The sequence below is a fragment of the Urtica dioica genome, chromosome 10 (assembly GCF_054948205.1).
Source record: "Urtica dioica subsp. dioica isolate 48M chromosome 10, U.dioica_male_clone48M_v1_H2, whole genome shotgun sequence".
In the NCBI taxonomy this organism is placed as follows: Eukaryota; Viridiplantae; Streptophyta; class Magnoliopsida; order Rosales; family Urticaceae; genus Urtica; species Urtica dioica.
The window spans coordinates 18,656,574-18,672,390 of NC_142765.1; the positions used below are offsets into that span (position 1 = coordinate 18,656,574).

General features: G+C 39.4%; 2 protein-coding genes across 2 annotated transcripts; one reads left to right on the forward strand and one right to left on the reverse strand.

Annotated features, from left to right (window-relative positions):
• Positions 1–8,277: 8,277 nt before the first annotated feature.
• Positions 8,278–9,870, forward strand: LOC149383725 (uncharacterized). The gene is made up of 4 exons (XM_089627895.1): positions 8,278–8,371; positions 8,444–8,548; positions 8,612–8,878; positions 9,820–9,870. The coding sequence occupies exons 1-4, from the start codon at positions 8,363–8,365 to the stop codon at positions 9,868–9,870; spliced, it is 432 nt and encodes a 143-aa protein (XP_089484021.1). The 5' UTR covers positions 8,278–8,362.
• Positions 9,871–13,153: 3,283 nt separating this feature from the next.
• Positions 13,154–15,363, reverse strand: LOC149383726 (AAA-ATPase ASD, mitochondrial-like). Its single transcript, XM_089629017.1, has 2 exons — positions 14,969–15,363; positions 13,154–14,294 (listed from the first exon to the last, which is right to left on the reverse strand). Exons 1-2 carry the CDS (start codon positions 15,325–15,327, stop codon positions 13,235–13,237), a joined length of 1,419 nt encoding a protein of 472 aa, XP_089485143.1. The 5' UTR covers positions 15,328–15,363; the 3' UTR covers positions 13,154–13,234.
• Positions 15,364–15,817: the final 454 nt, after the last annotated feature.

Genomic DNA, 15,817 nt, shown 5'->3' on the forward strand with positions numbered 1-15,817 from the left:
ATTCATTTCATGCTATGTCTCAAAAGACAAAAATACCCTTTTGACAATTTTCGTTTTTGTTTTGACTTAGCTTCCAGTTTAACTATTCCTAATCGATGTGATTCGTGACAGTGACCTCATGGATCCAAATGAACAAAGCTTGAGCTAAAATACTTGGACTCAAAAGTTCACAAACCTTTTCCAAATTTAGCTTAATGTCAACTGACTCCACTAAAGAGTTGACACTGAAAATCTCTCGGTTCAAATGAATTTATTTTCTACTCAAGAATTTAACCTAATTGTAATGAGTGGATCCACAGAATATTATCAGTGTTTACCCTTCATGAATATCATCAGCTAGTCGGGATTTACAAAATTACCATTTTACCCGTCTAGCTGTTATTTCCTCAACTCCTTTGTCGCTTGTGAATAAGTTAGAAACAATGTATTGACGAGGAGCTAACAAGTCACATTGTTTCATCCAAAAGAGTCAAGACTCAATTTGGACACTGGCCAGTTCATTTATTCACACTCCAAGGAACAAAGCATGAGGTGATATACATTGCATTTCAGCAATCTTGTACATGAATTCCATATCTATGAGAACTTCACAAAGTTACTCATGACATTCTCACAACTTAGTACTTCACCAATAGCCCTTGTTCGGAATCACATAGTGAGTCCGAACTCTGACTTTCTCAAATGAGAATACGTAAGGTGTGAAATGGCATGTCTCATTTCAGGATTAAGGTAAGCACGATGCAATTCATACGTAGTGACTTCGAGACATAAGAGGTTAAATGGTTTGTTCTTATCTTGTCTCTAGAAGTGCACTGGTCAATTCAGTACCTTCGGAAGATACCTAGAAGAACTATAGAGTCTCCAACTCTCAATGCCTCATAACCAGACATCATAGATTCTCCTAACAATCATACTGAGGTCAATAGTCATTTGACCCTTAGATTGCGAATATATCGTTTTAAGCAAACTACGAAGAGTTTGTTCATGCAAATCTACATTTGTCTCTTCGTAAGTTGTTTAGTTTGTTTATGGACTAAAGACTAATGTTTTATCATAAAGCTTCAGACAAGGAAGATTGAATGAACGTTTCAACTTTTATTAATAAATAAGCAGTTACAAACAAGAGTCTTCGTAAGACTATATGACATCATATGTACATAAATACACACTACAACTCTTCTTGTGGGCACCATTGACAACAGGTCCAAACTGAATTTATCACCCTTTACAATGGGTGCTACACTTGGTTAACAATCTTTCATCCGAAATCTCTCAAGAACTTTGTTGATATAGGTCTCTTGAGACAAACCCAAAATACCTCGTGATCTTTCCCTATGGATCTTAATGCCAATAACATAAGATGCCTCACCCATATCTTTCATTTCAAAGTTCTTTGAAAGAAATTGTTTCACCTCATACAACATTCCATTATCATTAGTCGCTAGCAGAATATCATCCACATTTAAACAAGAAAACATATCTTACTCCTACTAACCTTTTGGTATATACATTGATCCATGACGTTCTCTTCAAAGCCGAATGAAGTGATGACATCATGAAACTTTAAATACCATTGGCGGGAGGCTTGTTTCAAACCATAAATGGATTTATTAAGCTTGCAGACTAAATGTTCACCATCACTAGAAGAGAATCTTTCAGGTTGTTTCATGTAAACCTTTTCCTCTAGATCTCCGTTAAGGAATGCTGTTTTCACATCCATTTGATGTAACTCAAAATCAAAATAGGCTACTAATACCATAATTGTCCGAAGGGAATCTTTCTTTGAAACAGGAGAAAATGTATCCGTGTAATCGATTCCTTCTCTTTGAGTGAACCCTTTGGCTACAAGTCTTGCTTTATGTCTCTCGATGTTGTCTTGTGAGTCTTTCTTTGTTTTAAAGACTCATTTGCATCCAATGGCTTTTAAACCATCAGGCAGTTCGACGAGATCCCAGACTTGATTAATTGACATAGAGTTCATCTCCTTAATCATAGCTTTGTGCCATAAGTTAGATTCTTTAGAACTTACAGCTTGTGAAAACATTTTAGGATTATTCTCGGCTCCAATGTTGCAGTCCATCTCTTGCAGATACACTTCATAATCACTAGGCATTGATGATCTTCTAACTCTAGCAGATCTTCTTAATATTGCTTCAGTATTCTCTTGAGGATCTTGTTGTTCAATCAGTTGTTCGATTGATTTTTCAACATGATCTTGATCATCAACTTGATCTAAAGGATCAGCATTATTAACTTGTGGAATTTCAATAGCTGGTTGTCTTACACACGATTGAGCTTGAGAAGTGTGTCCGATAATCAGTCTATCACTTGAACTAGAAGGTTCAGCTTCATTGTGATCTAATGCAGACACTGAGTCATTTAATTTGTCACTTCCACTAATCATGTCATTCTCAAGAAATTTTGCGTTTCTTGATTACACAATCCTGGTATTGTGAGATGGACAGTAGAATCACTACAAGAAATACCACATTTAGCGACGAAACTATTAGCGACGACTTAATCGTCGCTAATCACCCTTTTAGCGACGATATTATCGTCGCTAATTTTTTGGGGCGAAAAATATTAAAGTTTGGCGGCATAGATAATTAGCGACGACTTTATCGTCGCTAATTCTTTTTTGTCGTCGCTAAGTTCGCGGGAAAATAATTAGCGACGATAAATTCGTCGCTAATGATTTTTGAATTCATTTCGCGACGATAATATCGTCACTAATAATGTTGAATTAATTTCAAATTTTAAAGAGAGAAAAATCCCTCAAATTTAATTAAGACGAAAACCTTTAGCGACGATTTTATCGTCGCTAATTATTTTTTTTATCGTCGCTATACAATTAGCGACGAAATAATCGTCGCTAAATGTTTTCGAATTTTGACGAATTTTAAAGAGGGAAAAATCCCTCCCATTTAATTAAAATGAAATAATTTAGCGACGATTTGGTCGTCGCTAAAGATGTGAAATTTACTATTAGCGACGAATAAGTCGTCGCTAAATGCCTGGTTCAATTAAGTTCATTTAGCGACGATTATTAATCAATTAGCGACGATGTTATCGTCGCTAAATGTCTTTAAATATCATATCGTGACCTGGTTCCCTCATTCGCTCCCAAACCCTAAAATCCCCATTTTTCTCTGGTTTCTCCTCTCCTCCGCCGTGCGCCTCCTCCGCCGTGTGCCGCCAACGCAGTCGACGCCGATCTCTACCTCCCCGGTAAGTCTCTCTCTCCTCACTTCTCTCTCTCTCTCTCACATCTCTCTCCTTACCTCTATCTCGCTCCCGTTGCAGCTCCTCCGCCGCTCCGCCACTAATCCGCCGCTCCGCCGCCGACGCCGTAGCTGCTTCCCCGCCGACGCCTTCTCGCGCGCTCCCCGCTTCCCCGCTCCCCACAGACATCGGTAAGTTTTTTTTTATAACTTTATATATATTAATTATTTATAGAATTAATATATTAGTTATATATATTAGTTATTTATATATATATATATATATATAACTTTATTTATATATTAGTTATAAATGGTAATGAATTAATTAGTTATAAATGTAAATGATTTAATTAGTTATATTTACATAATTTATATTTATTGAATTATATATTTGTTATAAATTTTATAAATTATAAATGAATTAATTAGTTATAAATGAGTTATATATTTGTTATAAATTTTATAAATATTTAAATTAGTTTTGTTTACACAAATATTTAAATTCGTTATAAATTTTAATATTAGGTATAAATATTAAAATTAGTTATAAGTAATTATATTAGGTAAAATTATGTAAAAACATGTAAAAACAATTAGTTAGTTTATGTAAATTAAATGGAATTGTATTTAATTCTTGTTAGAAATGATTAAAAATGTGAAATTAATTAGTTGATTTGGATTATGAATTTTAATAATCGAACCACTGAGGTTGGATTTATTGTTAGTTTTAGGATGTTTCTATGCAGGTTTTAAAGTTAAAGGCTTGATGTCGGGTTGTTAAGTTTATAGGGGAGGTTCTGCCGAAATTTCGGTAGGATCGTGAAATTATAAAATAAAATCCGAAAACTACTAAATTTTGAAATGTTCAATCTATAGGTAAAATGAGTTATCCAAATAGGAATTGGATAATAGAGGACCAACGTTTAAGCGTTGAGTTTGCGGCTGGCATGACAGAGTTCATGTAAATGTCGAAGGACGAGTTAAGTGTCCATGCAAGAGGTGTAACAACGTGTTGATGCAAAAAATTCCTGATATAGAGAATCATCTCTTTATCAGAGGATTTAAGAGGAATTACACAAGGTAGAACTTTCACGGGGAGGAAGAAGATGACGTAATGCAGTATCAGACGGATTACAGAGGAGGAGGGATGTTTGATGCTGTACACGATATCTTAGATCACAACGACGTAGACGGTGACGATGACAGTATTGACCCGAATGCAGAATACCAGAGTGGACAGTTCGATGACCTTTTCAGCGACCTGAACACAGAATTATGGCCGGGTTGTAAGGAGTATTCGTCATTCTCATTTGTTGTCACGTTGATGCATTTGAAAGTGATGAACAAGTGGACGAATAAGTCGTTTAATCAGCTACTGAAAGTACTGAAAAAGTCTCATCCGATCGGCAACACCATTCCAGAGTCACACTATGAAGCAAAGGCGAAATTGCGTCGATTTGGTATGGGTTACGAGTCGATTCACGTCTGCAAACACGATTGCGCGTTGTTTTGGAAGGACAACGCCAATCTAGACGAGTGTCCAGTTTGTAATGAGAGCCGGTGGCTGAAGAAAGACGGTGGAAAAAAAGTAGCGCATAAAGTGTTGCGCTACTTTCCACTGAAAGATCGACTTACGCGACTGTACGCGAGTCGGCACACAGCTCTAGAGATGCAGTGGCACGAGAATGAACACATTAAGGAGGATGGTGTACTGCGACATCCTGCAGACGGAGCAACGTGAAAGGAGATCGACCAAAAATATCCCATGTTTGCGGCAGAACCGAGGAGGTCCGGCTTGGACTTGCCGCCGATGGTTTCAACCCATTTGGTGACATGAGTTTATCGTACAGTATGTGGCCGGTAGTCTTGACTGCGTACAATTTACCGCCGTGGTTGTGCATGAAAACATCGTACTTGATGTTAACATTGCTTATACCAGGTCGTAGTGCGCCGGGAAAAGACATGGATGTTTTCTTACGACCGCTGATTGATGAGCTGAAGGAATTGTGGGAAACCGGTGTTGTGTTGAGAGATGGTTCGACCGGTGAGCTATTCAGGTTGTTTTCCGTACTTCTATGGACGGTGAATGATTTTCCAGCGAGAAGCAGTTTGTCGGGATGGAGTGGTCAAGGGTACCTTGCTTGTCTGACCTGTAACAACGACACACCATCTTTCAAGGCTCGAAACAAGATTGTTTACTGCGATCATCGTCGATTCTTGCCGTTGTTACACCCGATGAGGAAGAGCAAACTGTACAAGGTACGAAATGAGAAACGACCACCACCAGTGAGAAAATCAGCGAGCGACATACTTCGACAATTGCGATTAGTGGGAGATGCAACCCCGGGGAAGCACCCTGACTTCGGCGGGAAGAAACGAAAGCGCGATGCGAGTGAGCTGAATTGGACAAAGAAAAGTATTTTCTTCGAGTTGCCGTATTGGTCGAGTCTTACGCTGAAGCATAACCTCGATGTAATGCATATAGAAAAGAATGTATGTGACAATCTTCTGGGTACCTTGCTGAACATCGAGGGGAAGACGAAAGACACAGATAAGGCGCGGTTGACTTTGGCGGACTGGAACATAAGGCACGAGCTTCATTTGTACCAAGAAGGAGATAGATGGATGAAACCGCCTTCATCATACACTCTGACACCTTCAGAATGGAAGCGGTTTACTGAGTTCTTGAGATCTGTCAGATTTCCCGATGGTTTTGAAGAAGAATGTTACCGCGGATGGGAGGTTGACGGGTTTGAAGTCTCACGATTGTCACGTGATTATGCAGCGCCTATTGGCTCCTGCTATTCGTCATTTTCTGGATCGAACAATTCGAGATGCCATAATAGATCTCTGCAACTTCTTCAGACTTATTTGCTCTAGAACGCTGGTAATTTCAGACATTGAGAAGGCGCAAGAGGATGTGAAGCTTATATTGTGTAAGCTGGAACGAATTTTCCCGCCTGATTTCTTCACAATCATGGTTCATTTGGTAATGCATCTACCGGAGGAGGCAATTAACGGAACGCTCAAGAACTTTGTGCATAATCGAGCTAGACCAGAGGGTTCAATTGCCGAAGCCTATGTTGTAGACGAAGCATTGACATTCTGCTCAAGGTATCTAGAAGGCGTTGAGAATCGTTTCAACATGCCCCAACGAACATACGTCGCGTCTAACTTTGAAGGTGTCGAACGGGAGTTATCGATGTTTCAGTCATCAAGTTGTCGGCCTTACGGGAAGATGACCACGATACGCTTAGATGAGAATATACGTTTGCTCGCTGAGTGGTACATTTTACGAAATTGTCCCGAAATTGACGATTTCATGAGGTAAATGAGTGAAATAAATGAACTTGAATTATTTATACGAAATGATGTATTAAATGAACATGAATTTTATTTCAGTGAACACATAGATCTCATGGAATTAGAAGGTCGGCCAGATGTTGAAGAAGCGCATCGACTTGAGTACCCAAAATGGTTTTGGGAAAAGGTATTTGACTAATTAACTCAAAGAATATGATTAAACTCGCTTCGACACTAACCGACTCGTTAATGGTTGTATGTAGGTATTTCGCATGAGTAAAGACGGATTATCCGTATCCTCCGAATTATATGCATTGGCATTGGGACCACATTTCGCACCACAGACGTATCCGTGTTGTGTAGTGAACGGAGTTAAATTTATCTCTCGTCAACGTGATAGCAGAAGAACGACTCAGAATAGCGGGGTATGTGTACCAAGTGAAGGAGGTCACGACTTCTACGGTCAAGTAGAAAACGTCATTGTCTTGACGTATCAGAACAATTGTCGTGTCGTCTTATTTCAATGTCGTTGGTTCGGTGACCAAGATCCGAGGAAAAGGACACGTAACGACAATAACTTGACAAGCGTATATGTGGCAAAAGAATGGTACAAAGACGAGCCATTTATTTTGGCAACTCAAGCGAAACAAGTTTTCTACTTGGAAGATAACTTGAATGGTCCTGATTGGCGAATCGTCGAAGAGTGTAATCATCGAAATGTGTGGGATCTTCCTGATATTGACCTCATTCTTGGTCAATCGTCGTCTTCAGTTCAGTTGTCAGTAGAACCGTCAGATTTAGATTCACTGTCGACGCGTCATCAGTCTGCGATACCAAAGCCCGTGAGCAACGACGCAGTGAACTTGTTGGAAAATATTGAAGAAGAAGAGTTTATCGATGACGAAGAAACTGAGGACGAAGAATTGATGGAAGAAGATGATTTGTCAGACGACGATGATTGATAGTATATAATGTTTTTCATTTACTTAACTGATTAACTGATTTAAATCATTACGAATACATAACTAAATAAATTTTGTTTTGAATTTCAGATGGCTGCGGCTACAGGAGCTGGAGGCAACGGAGGTGGGGATGACTTCTTAGCCCGTCTCCCGAATTATTGCCAGTCGGCGCCCGTACGTGATGGCGTCGAAGAAGAAGACAAGGATATCGAACAGGCCGTGCGTGGGCCGACGGTCGGGCTTCGATCTGAGCGTGCACGGCGCCCCGGGGTGAAGGAAGTCGTTATTTATAACGAGGAGTTTCAGTCGTTCTTGCAGCCAGAGCGCGAGATGGATCCGGATCTCGCGACGTTCGCGAACACGCTCGGGTTGGTCGTCCGAGACAAGATCTCGCCTACGGTCCCAAGGTGGACGAATGCAAACGTGGGGCCGGCGAAGGAGGCCGAGATCCGAGCAGCAATTCGAGACAAGTACGACATTCGAGTCGATGGTGATGCAACCGGGAAGAAGAAGGCGATTGTCGATGCGGCAATCATTCGAGACGCGAAGACTCGTCTTCGCGATTGGAGGCATACCTTGCGGTCATGGTTCGACATCGACTGCAAGAGCAGCGTACAGGTGGCGCGGTCGCTGAAACCGAGGACCGTTAAGCTCGACACCGAATGGGAGACGTTGATACAACGATATACGAGGGATGAGTTTAAGGTAATCAAATCATTTACGTTAAATATGTGTTTACCCTTTTATTAAACGATTTGTTATTTACGTGTACGTTTACTTATATTACAGGCCATTCAAGCGAAGAACAAGGCGAATCGCGCGAAGAAGAAGACGAAGACTCGACAGGGGACGATTGGGTTCTCGACCCACCGCATGAAGAACGTAAGTTTTATGTTTATATGATACATCAAATCGTTAAAATTATCTAACACTTGAAGTTTTGTTTACATGCAGAAGAGCGCCGAGACAGGCGCTTTCGAGAGCTTGTTTGCGAACTACAAGCGCCAACATCAGTCCGACAAGTCCGAATGGCTGACTCCTGAAGCCTCCGCACGTTATGTAAGTTTACTTTTATTTTTCTTATTTTTCGATTAATATATACTAACTAGTTAATTATATCAGGATCGACTGGTCGATAGGTTCAACACGTTGCGAGCGGAGGCTGAGCACCAAGGAGCGGACGTTGATATTTCCGTCCTAGAGCAGCAGGCGATCCGCGATATTATGGGTTCGCGGACTGATCACTTGACCGGCGTCGGACGTTTGGTGCCACAGGGAGCACGGATGGCGGCTGAAGTCGCCGAAGTCTACGGTTCGGAGGCTGGGACGTCGCAACCAGGATATATCTCGCAGGATGTGTTGACATCGACTCTCGCCGCGTTCGCCGAGGCAATACAGAGTCAGGTGCCCGGCCTCAACCTGAGCTCGTTTATGCCTCAATTTCCGCAAAGTTCGCAGCACGCTCCGTCATCCCACAGCCAGCAGACTCCGACGGCCAGCGTCCACACTCCGACGGGCGGCCAGCAGAGGACTCCCGACGCTAGCCAGCAGACGACGCCCGGCGGACCAAGTCAGTCTACTCCGACGCCGCAGCCTGCAGAACTTCAGCGCCAGCAAAAGAGCGTTTCACGTCGAGGAGGGGGAAAACGAGCGGCGGGACGACAAAGCAAACGTCGCGACTAGTGTTTTATTAGATATTTTGTGTATAGTAGATTATTATTTACATATTTCTTGATAACCGAAAACGTACGTAACTGGATTTTATATATTTCTTGATTTGGATAATATAATTTAGTTTTTATTTGATTTTTCATTTTAGAATTTCATAAACAAAAAACCATAAAAAATAAATAATTAACGACGAAAAAAAAATAATAATAATAATTAGCGACGACAAAGTCGTCGCTAAATATTATTACACAGAAGTAATTAGCGACGACTGTCGTCGCTAATTCACGCGGGAAATTTTCGCCCGTGAATTAGCGACGACAAAGTCGTCGCTAATTACCTGTTTCAAAATGGAAAAAAACTTCTCGTCACGACATTTAGGGACGACATTATCGTCGCTAATATCGTCGGTAACTATTTAGCGACGAATAAATCGTCGCTAAATATATTTAGGCATGGACATTTAGCGACGATAATAATCGTCGCTAAATAGATTTAGCGACGATTATAGGGTTATTACCGACGAAAAAAATCGTTGGTAATTGTTGTATTTGTTGTAGTGAATCTATAACCTTTAGACTTCTCGGCATATCCAATGAAATACCCACTTATAGTCCTAGGGTCTAGTTTCTTTTTTTGTGGATTATAAATTCTCACTTCAGACGGGCATCTCCAAACGCGTATATGTCGCAAACTGGGTTTTCAACCTTTGAAAAACTCAAATGGCGTTTTAAAAATAGCCTTGGTTGGAACTCGGTTTAATATATACACAGCCATCTTAAGTGCTTCAGTTCACAAGAATTGAGGAAGTTTTGTTTTACTCCTCATACTTCTCACCATGTCCATTAAAGTTCGGTTTCTTCTTTCTGAAACACCATTCTGATTCGGAGTACCAAGCATAGTGTATTGGGCAACAATCCCATGTTCTTGAAGAATCTTCGCAAATGGCCCAAGTGCTTGTCCATTCTCAGTGTATCTACCTTAATACACACCACCTCTATCTGATCTCACAATCTTAATTTGTTTACCACATTGTTTCTCTACTTCAACCTTGAAAACTTTAAAGGCATCTAAAGCTTCATCCTTAGAACGAAGTAAATAGGGATACATATATCGTGAGAAATCATCTATGAAAGTGATAAACTATTTTGGACTACTTGCATCCATGTCAGGACAACAAATGTCTGTATGTATGATTTCTAACAATTCAGTACTTCTCTTTGCACCATTTTTAGACTTGTTGGTTTGCTTTCCCTTAATGCAATCCACACAGGTCTCAAAGTCGGTAAAATCAAGAGCACTAAGTACTCCCTCATTCACTAACCTTTTTAATTCTCAAAATGGAGATATGTCTCAATCTCCGATGCCACAATAGAGAAGAATTTTCATTCATAATACAACACTTCAACCCAACAGTAACGTTCAAAGAGCTATTAGCAACATCATTTTACAGTGTAATTGAATAAAGACCACCAGACAGTGTACCATAACCAACTATTTCGGATTTATTTAATAATGTAAAACCATTATCCGAAAAGTTAAAGTAAAAACCAAGAGGCACAAGTCTTGAAACTGAAATTAAATTCCTTGAAAAACTAGGAACATAAACGGTCTTTTCTAAACGCAAAATAAAGCCACTACTTAACACCAAATCGCAAGAACCGACAGCCTCCACATGCGAGCTCATCATGCTTCCTGAAAGGATGTAGTGCTCATTTCCCACTGGCTTTCGTAGGTTTTGCATACCCTGCAAGGTATTTGAAACATGGATTGAAGAACCAGAGTCAATCCACTAAGTATTATGACCAACATCAGTTAGATGTGATTCATAACATACAAACGAAAGCTGAACACCTTTCTTGTCAAGCCAATTTTTGAACTTAAAGCATTCTTTCTTCATGTGTCCTTTCTTCTTGCAAAAGAAACACTTTGACTCTTTCTTTATATCCGGTTTGACACGGATCTTGCCTTTGTCGTTGACACGATCTTTCTTCTTCCTTTCAGAGAAAGTCAGATTCACTTTCTCACCCTCTTCCATAGCCAGCCTATGTTCTTCTTGAACACACATGGTCATAAATTCATTAATTGACCATTTATCTTTATGTGTGTTATAAGAAATCTTAAATGGGCCATATTGCTGGGGCAGAGTGCACAGAATGAAGTGAACCAGAAAGGTTTCTAACATGTCAACTTTCAATGTCTTTAACTGAGCCGCAATATCCCTCATGCGCATGATATAATTATGCATACTTCCTACTCCAGTGAGCTTAATGGATGAGAACTGCATGATAAGAGTACTTGCCAAAGCCTTATCCGAAGTGACAAATTGATCGTCTATTGCTTTCATTAAGTGACGAACATTGTCATATTGCTCAATAGAACCCATAATCCCACCAGATACTTTGGTCTTTATGAACATAACGCAGAGGCTATTAGATCGCTCCCATTTTTCATAAAGATCAACCTGATCTAGGGTACTATCCTCAGTAATTGAGGGAGGTTCAAGCTTCTTTATGTCATAGTCAATATCCATCCATCCTAGAACTCTCTATTTCCCGACCTTAAAATTATCCCCTTTGAGTTCAGGAACATCACATTTAGCATCAGAGTAACCTTCAGTTTGACTAGCTGTAATGTACAGGAATTAAACATACTTATTAAAATTTTATTTTGAATAAAATAACTATATCATGTTTTACCAATGTAAAAACATGTTACTCAATGAATCTAGAGACATAAAACTTGCACGTGGACTAAAGTTCTAATCGATTAGATTCACACGATCATGAAAAAACTATCAAACTATGTTCCTTTTCCTAATACCTGTGGGTTGATTAGGAAATATAATTTGATACTTTATCCTAATTAATCAGACAAATATTACAAAAAATTCATGTGGGTAGATTTGATTTCATAATATATCATATGATTAACCACAACTATTGTCTTATGTGATCTTAATTCTAAATATACAATCTTAATTAACTAAAGATGCTGTGGCTATTCTTTAATTAATTTAAGATCATATAGATCACTTAACCTAGTAAATATTTTTAGGTTGTAAACAATATAATAATATTCATTTATTTTACCGTGTAAACAATTATAATGCTAAATGATACATGTAAAACAATAAAAGTAATACATATAACCCTAAAAAAAAAATAAAAAATAAAAACAAAAGGGAATTATATAGCAGATTTCAATTCTTTAAAATTTCTGGAAAAACACGCAATGAGTCGAAAAAGCATTATCAATATCAAAGGTGGTTTTATAATCCATATCAAAAACAGGATATTCAACCGTATGAACAACGCCACATTTTCCAGATAAATGAAATCAGAAAAAAAAAAAAAAAAAAAAAAAAAAAAAAAAAGGCAACCAAAACAGGCTATTGAGAATATATAGATGCTCTGAATAAATAACTAAACTATTTCAAACAATATAACCAATCGTATATGACTATGTAAGTATGTTTGAAAGATACAAAATTTGAGCATAAAACAGAGCATGGACAAAACGCAAGGCAGAGGCATAAACGTGCTCTGATACCAAATGTTAGAAACTCAAACGTGATTTAAACATTTAACCTAGTTATTTAAACCACAAAAACGGAAGTGAAAGATAAATATTACCTCCAGCCATTGCAAAAGGAGAAAACCACACTCAAGCTTCAGGGAGCGTGTTTAGGACAAGTATTTCGGTTTTCTATGCATTGGCTCCCTCAAACTCGATGGTGCTATGTTTCTAAATAGAGGAGAAGGCTTAGTGACCCAAAATACTGAAGACGTTCAATTTATAGGAATTTTTCCCATCATAAAATCCCTTGAATCGTGACTGTAGATGGACGTGAATTAATTGCTGATTCACTCAAATATTCGTGGATATTAATCAGCAATATATGGACCATATATAGATTGATTTCCTGTGATTTACTTAATCAAGAATCAAGGTTTGAGTTATGCAAATCGGAGCACTTATTGCTCGAAAACTAGAGGTCAAAACGGAAAGAAATCAACACACCCAACATTAACATTTAGAGATGTATCACTATAACTCCAAAAAAAAATGGCCATTCTATTCCTCATCCTTTAACACTACTACCTGCTCTGCAATCTTAACCTTGGCCTCTCTGAGAGCCCGGACCAAGTTCGAAAGACACTCCCCGGGGCCGTCAAGGGACGATTTTGGCATTAAATTCTCCGCCACATCGGCTGGGGTAATCTTAACTTCCCCAATCAAGTCCTCAATTTCACCAAAAATCTCATGGCTCTCAAGCCCCAAGTAGTTATTGGCAAGCACTTTGAACCCTTCAAAACTACAATACGAGAGCTCAATGTATTTGTCCATTCTACCCCTTCTAATCAATGCAGGGTCTAATTTCTCCACGTAGTTTGTTGTGAACACTATCAACCTCTCACCACCACAAGCTGACCACAGCCCATCTATGAAATTCAATAGCCCAGAAAGTGTCACCTTACTATTACTGTCATTATTATTATTACTATTATTATGGTCATTATGTATCTCCAGATCTTTTTGCTCTTCCGTACACTGATCACTCTTTTTGTTGCCCTTCCGTTGACCGGTCAAATCAAGAGAACAGTCAATATCCTCTATCACGATCACCGACTTACACGTGGTCTCGATCAAGAGCTTCCTCAGCTCGGTGTTGTCCTTCACGGCGGTCAACTCTAGGTCGTACACGTCGTACCCCAACAGGTTAGCCATCGCGGCGACCAGAGTTGACTTTCCGGTCCCGGGAGGACCAAACAGCAAATACCCTCTTTTCCATGCCTTGCCGATCCTGCCGTAGAAGTCTCTGCTCCGGCTGAAAGTCAGGAGATCCTCGACGATGTCCCGCTTCTTGTCGGACTCGAGAGCCATGGTGTCGAACGTGGCGGGGTGTTCGAACGCCACGTGGGACCACGTGGCGTGTCTGTAGCCGGAGCTGTTGGTGTAGAGCTTTCTCTGTCTGTTCCGAACCCGGATTTCTTTCCCTTGGTTGAGGACGAACCCTAGGTACGACTCTGCGACGAGGTCGCGGTGCTTCTTGTGGAAACTCAGCCGGAAAAATCGCCGGTCTTGCTCCGGGAGGTACGGCGACATAGCCCGGGATGAGGCCGGCGGCGGCGACCTAGACAGGGCCAGAAACTACATTTAGGAAGCGCCACGTGTCAAGAGTAAAATTTTAGGAAATAAAAACATAATGATTAGAGATGGCAAGAAACTGTACTTAAAATCTTTAAAAACCGAGGGGGGTGGACTCAAGTCAGTTCATTGATAAAAAGGAATTAATCTCCCTGTAAATATAATGACAAAAATGAAAATATTTATCTTCTTATCTTTTCTTTTCAAAATCTAAATCTAAGCAAGGGCTGGCCTTGAAAAAAAAAAAAAAAAAAAAAATCTAAGCAAGGGCTTTCCAAACATATGTATAAAAAGAAGAAATTTTGTTTTAAGCTATTTATGACTTATATGTCTATAACTAATTATCGGTTTGAACGAAATGAGACTTATCTGAAATTAATTGAATCAACAATTCATGAAAAAAAAAATCAATAAATATTATTTTTTTATATAAAATTCTAGTCTGATTTTTAATTTTTAAAGATATATAAAGGGTTCAATTTGTAATTTTATTAGATAAAAGAATAAGACTATTAGAGTATGTAATAATAATATAAGAGAGACTACTAGGTGATAAAAAATTTATAATCATAGAAACATAAAAATTAAAATCTAAAATGTAAAAAAGAAAAGAAAAAAAAAATAGTGCGAATACATAATGTGAAGTTTCCACCCCTTGACCTGGAGAGGACCCACGAGAGGTCTGCATCGCGATACTCGTCGGAGACGAGCTCAGACTCATCGGCAGTGAGGACGTGATTGTTGTTGAGATCGGAGAGGCGGAGTCGGGCGGCGGAGGAAGAGGAAGCGGCGGAGGCGAGATAGGCCTCGACGTTGAGGAAGGCGTCGCTGCGGCTGAGCCGATCGCCGGAGAACTCGTGGACGGTGACGTGGACTTGAGGGTTGAACCCGGCGGCTATTCGGCGGACGATGGAGTCGATGACGCGGCGGAGCTCGTCCGGCAAGTATTGCCGGAGCACGGCGGAGATGAACATCAGGCTTGCTAGTGTGGGACCCACTGTTGTCCACAGATCCGCCATTATTATTGTTTGGTTTTAGATCAAAGCAGTTTTTGTTTTTGTGTGTGGGTTATAAAGTTTGAAGCTTTATAGGGGGAAAACGCAGATATTAATTAGGTTGGTATTGAATGGAAGATTATTTTGATTGGAATAATTACTTTTGGTTTACATTTAGATAGAAAGTCATTTGCTAATACGTTTTTTTTTTCTTTCCATATATATGTAGTGCTTGATGCGTTTGATTGTGAATGCTGCTGATAAAACTAGATGATAATTATATTAATGTTACATGTTTAGAGAATAATACTTTTTCAGGCATGCATGCGTTGTTGTTTGCTAGGTCAGAAACACACGATTACGGAAAATAATAAAAGAAACACTTGTGCATTCGACAGCTTAAATAATATAGAGCTATTTTTTTCCCCTGCACGTACAGCTTTCTGGTGGAATTATCCTGTGAGGTTTAGCACGTCAAAAGATTTTTTATAATTTTATTTTTCAGTAAAGAATA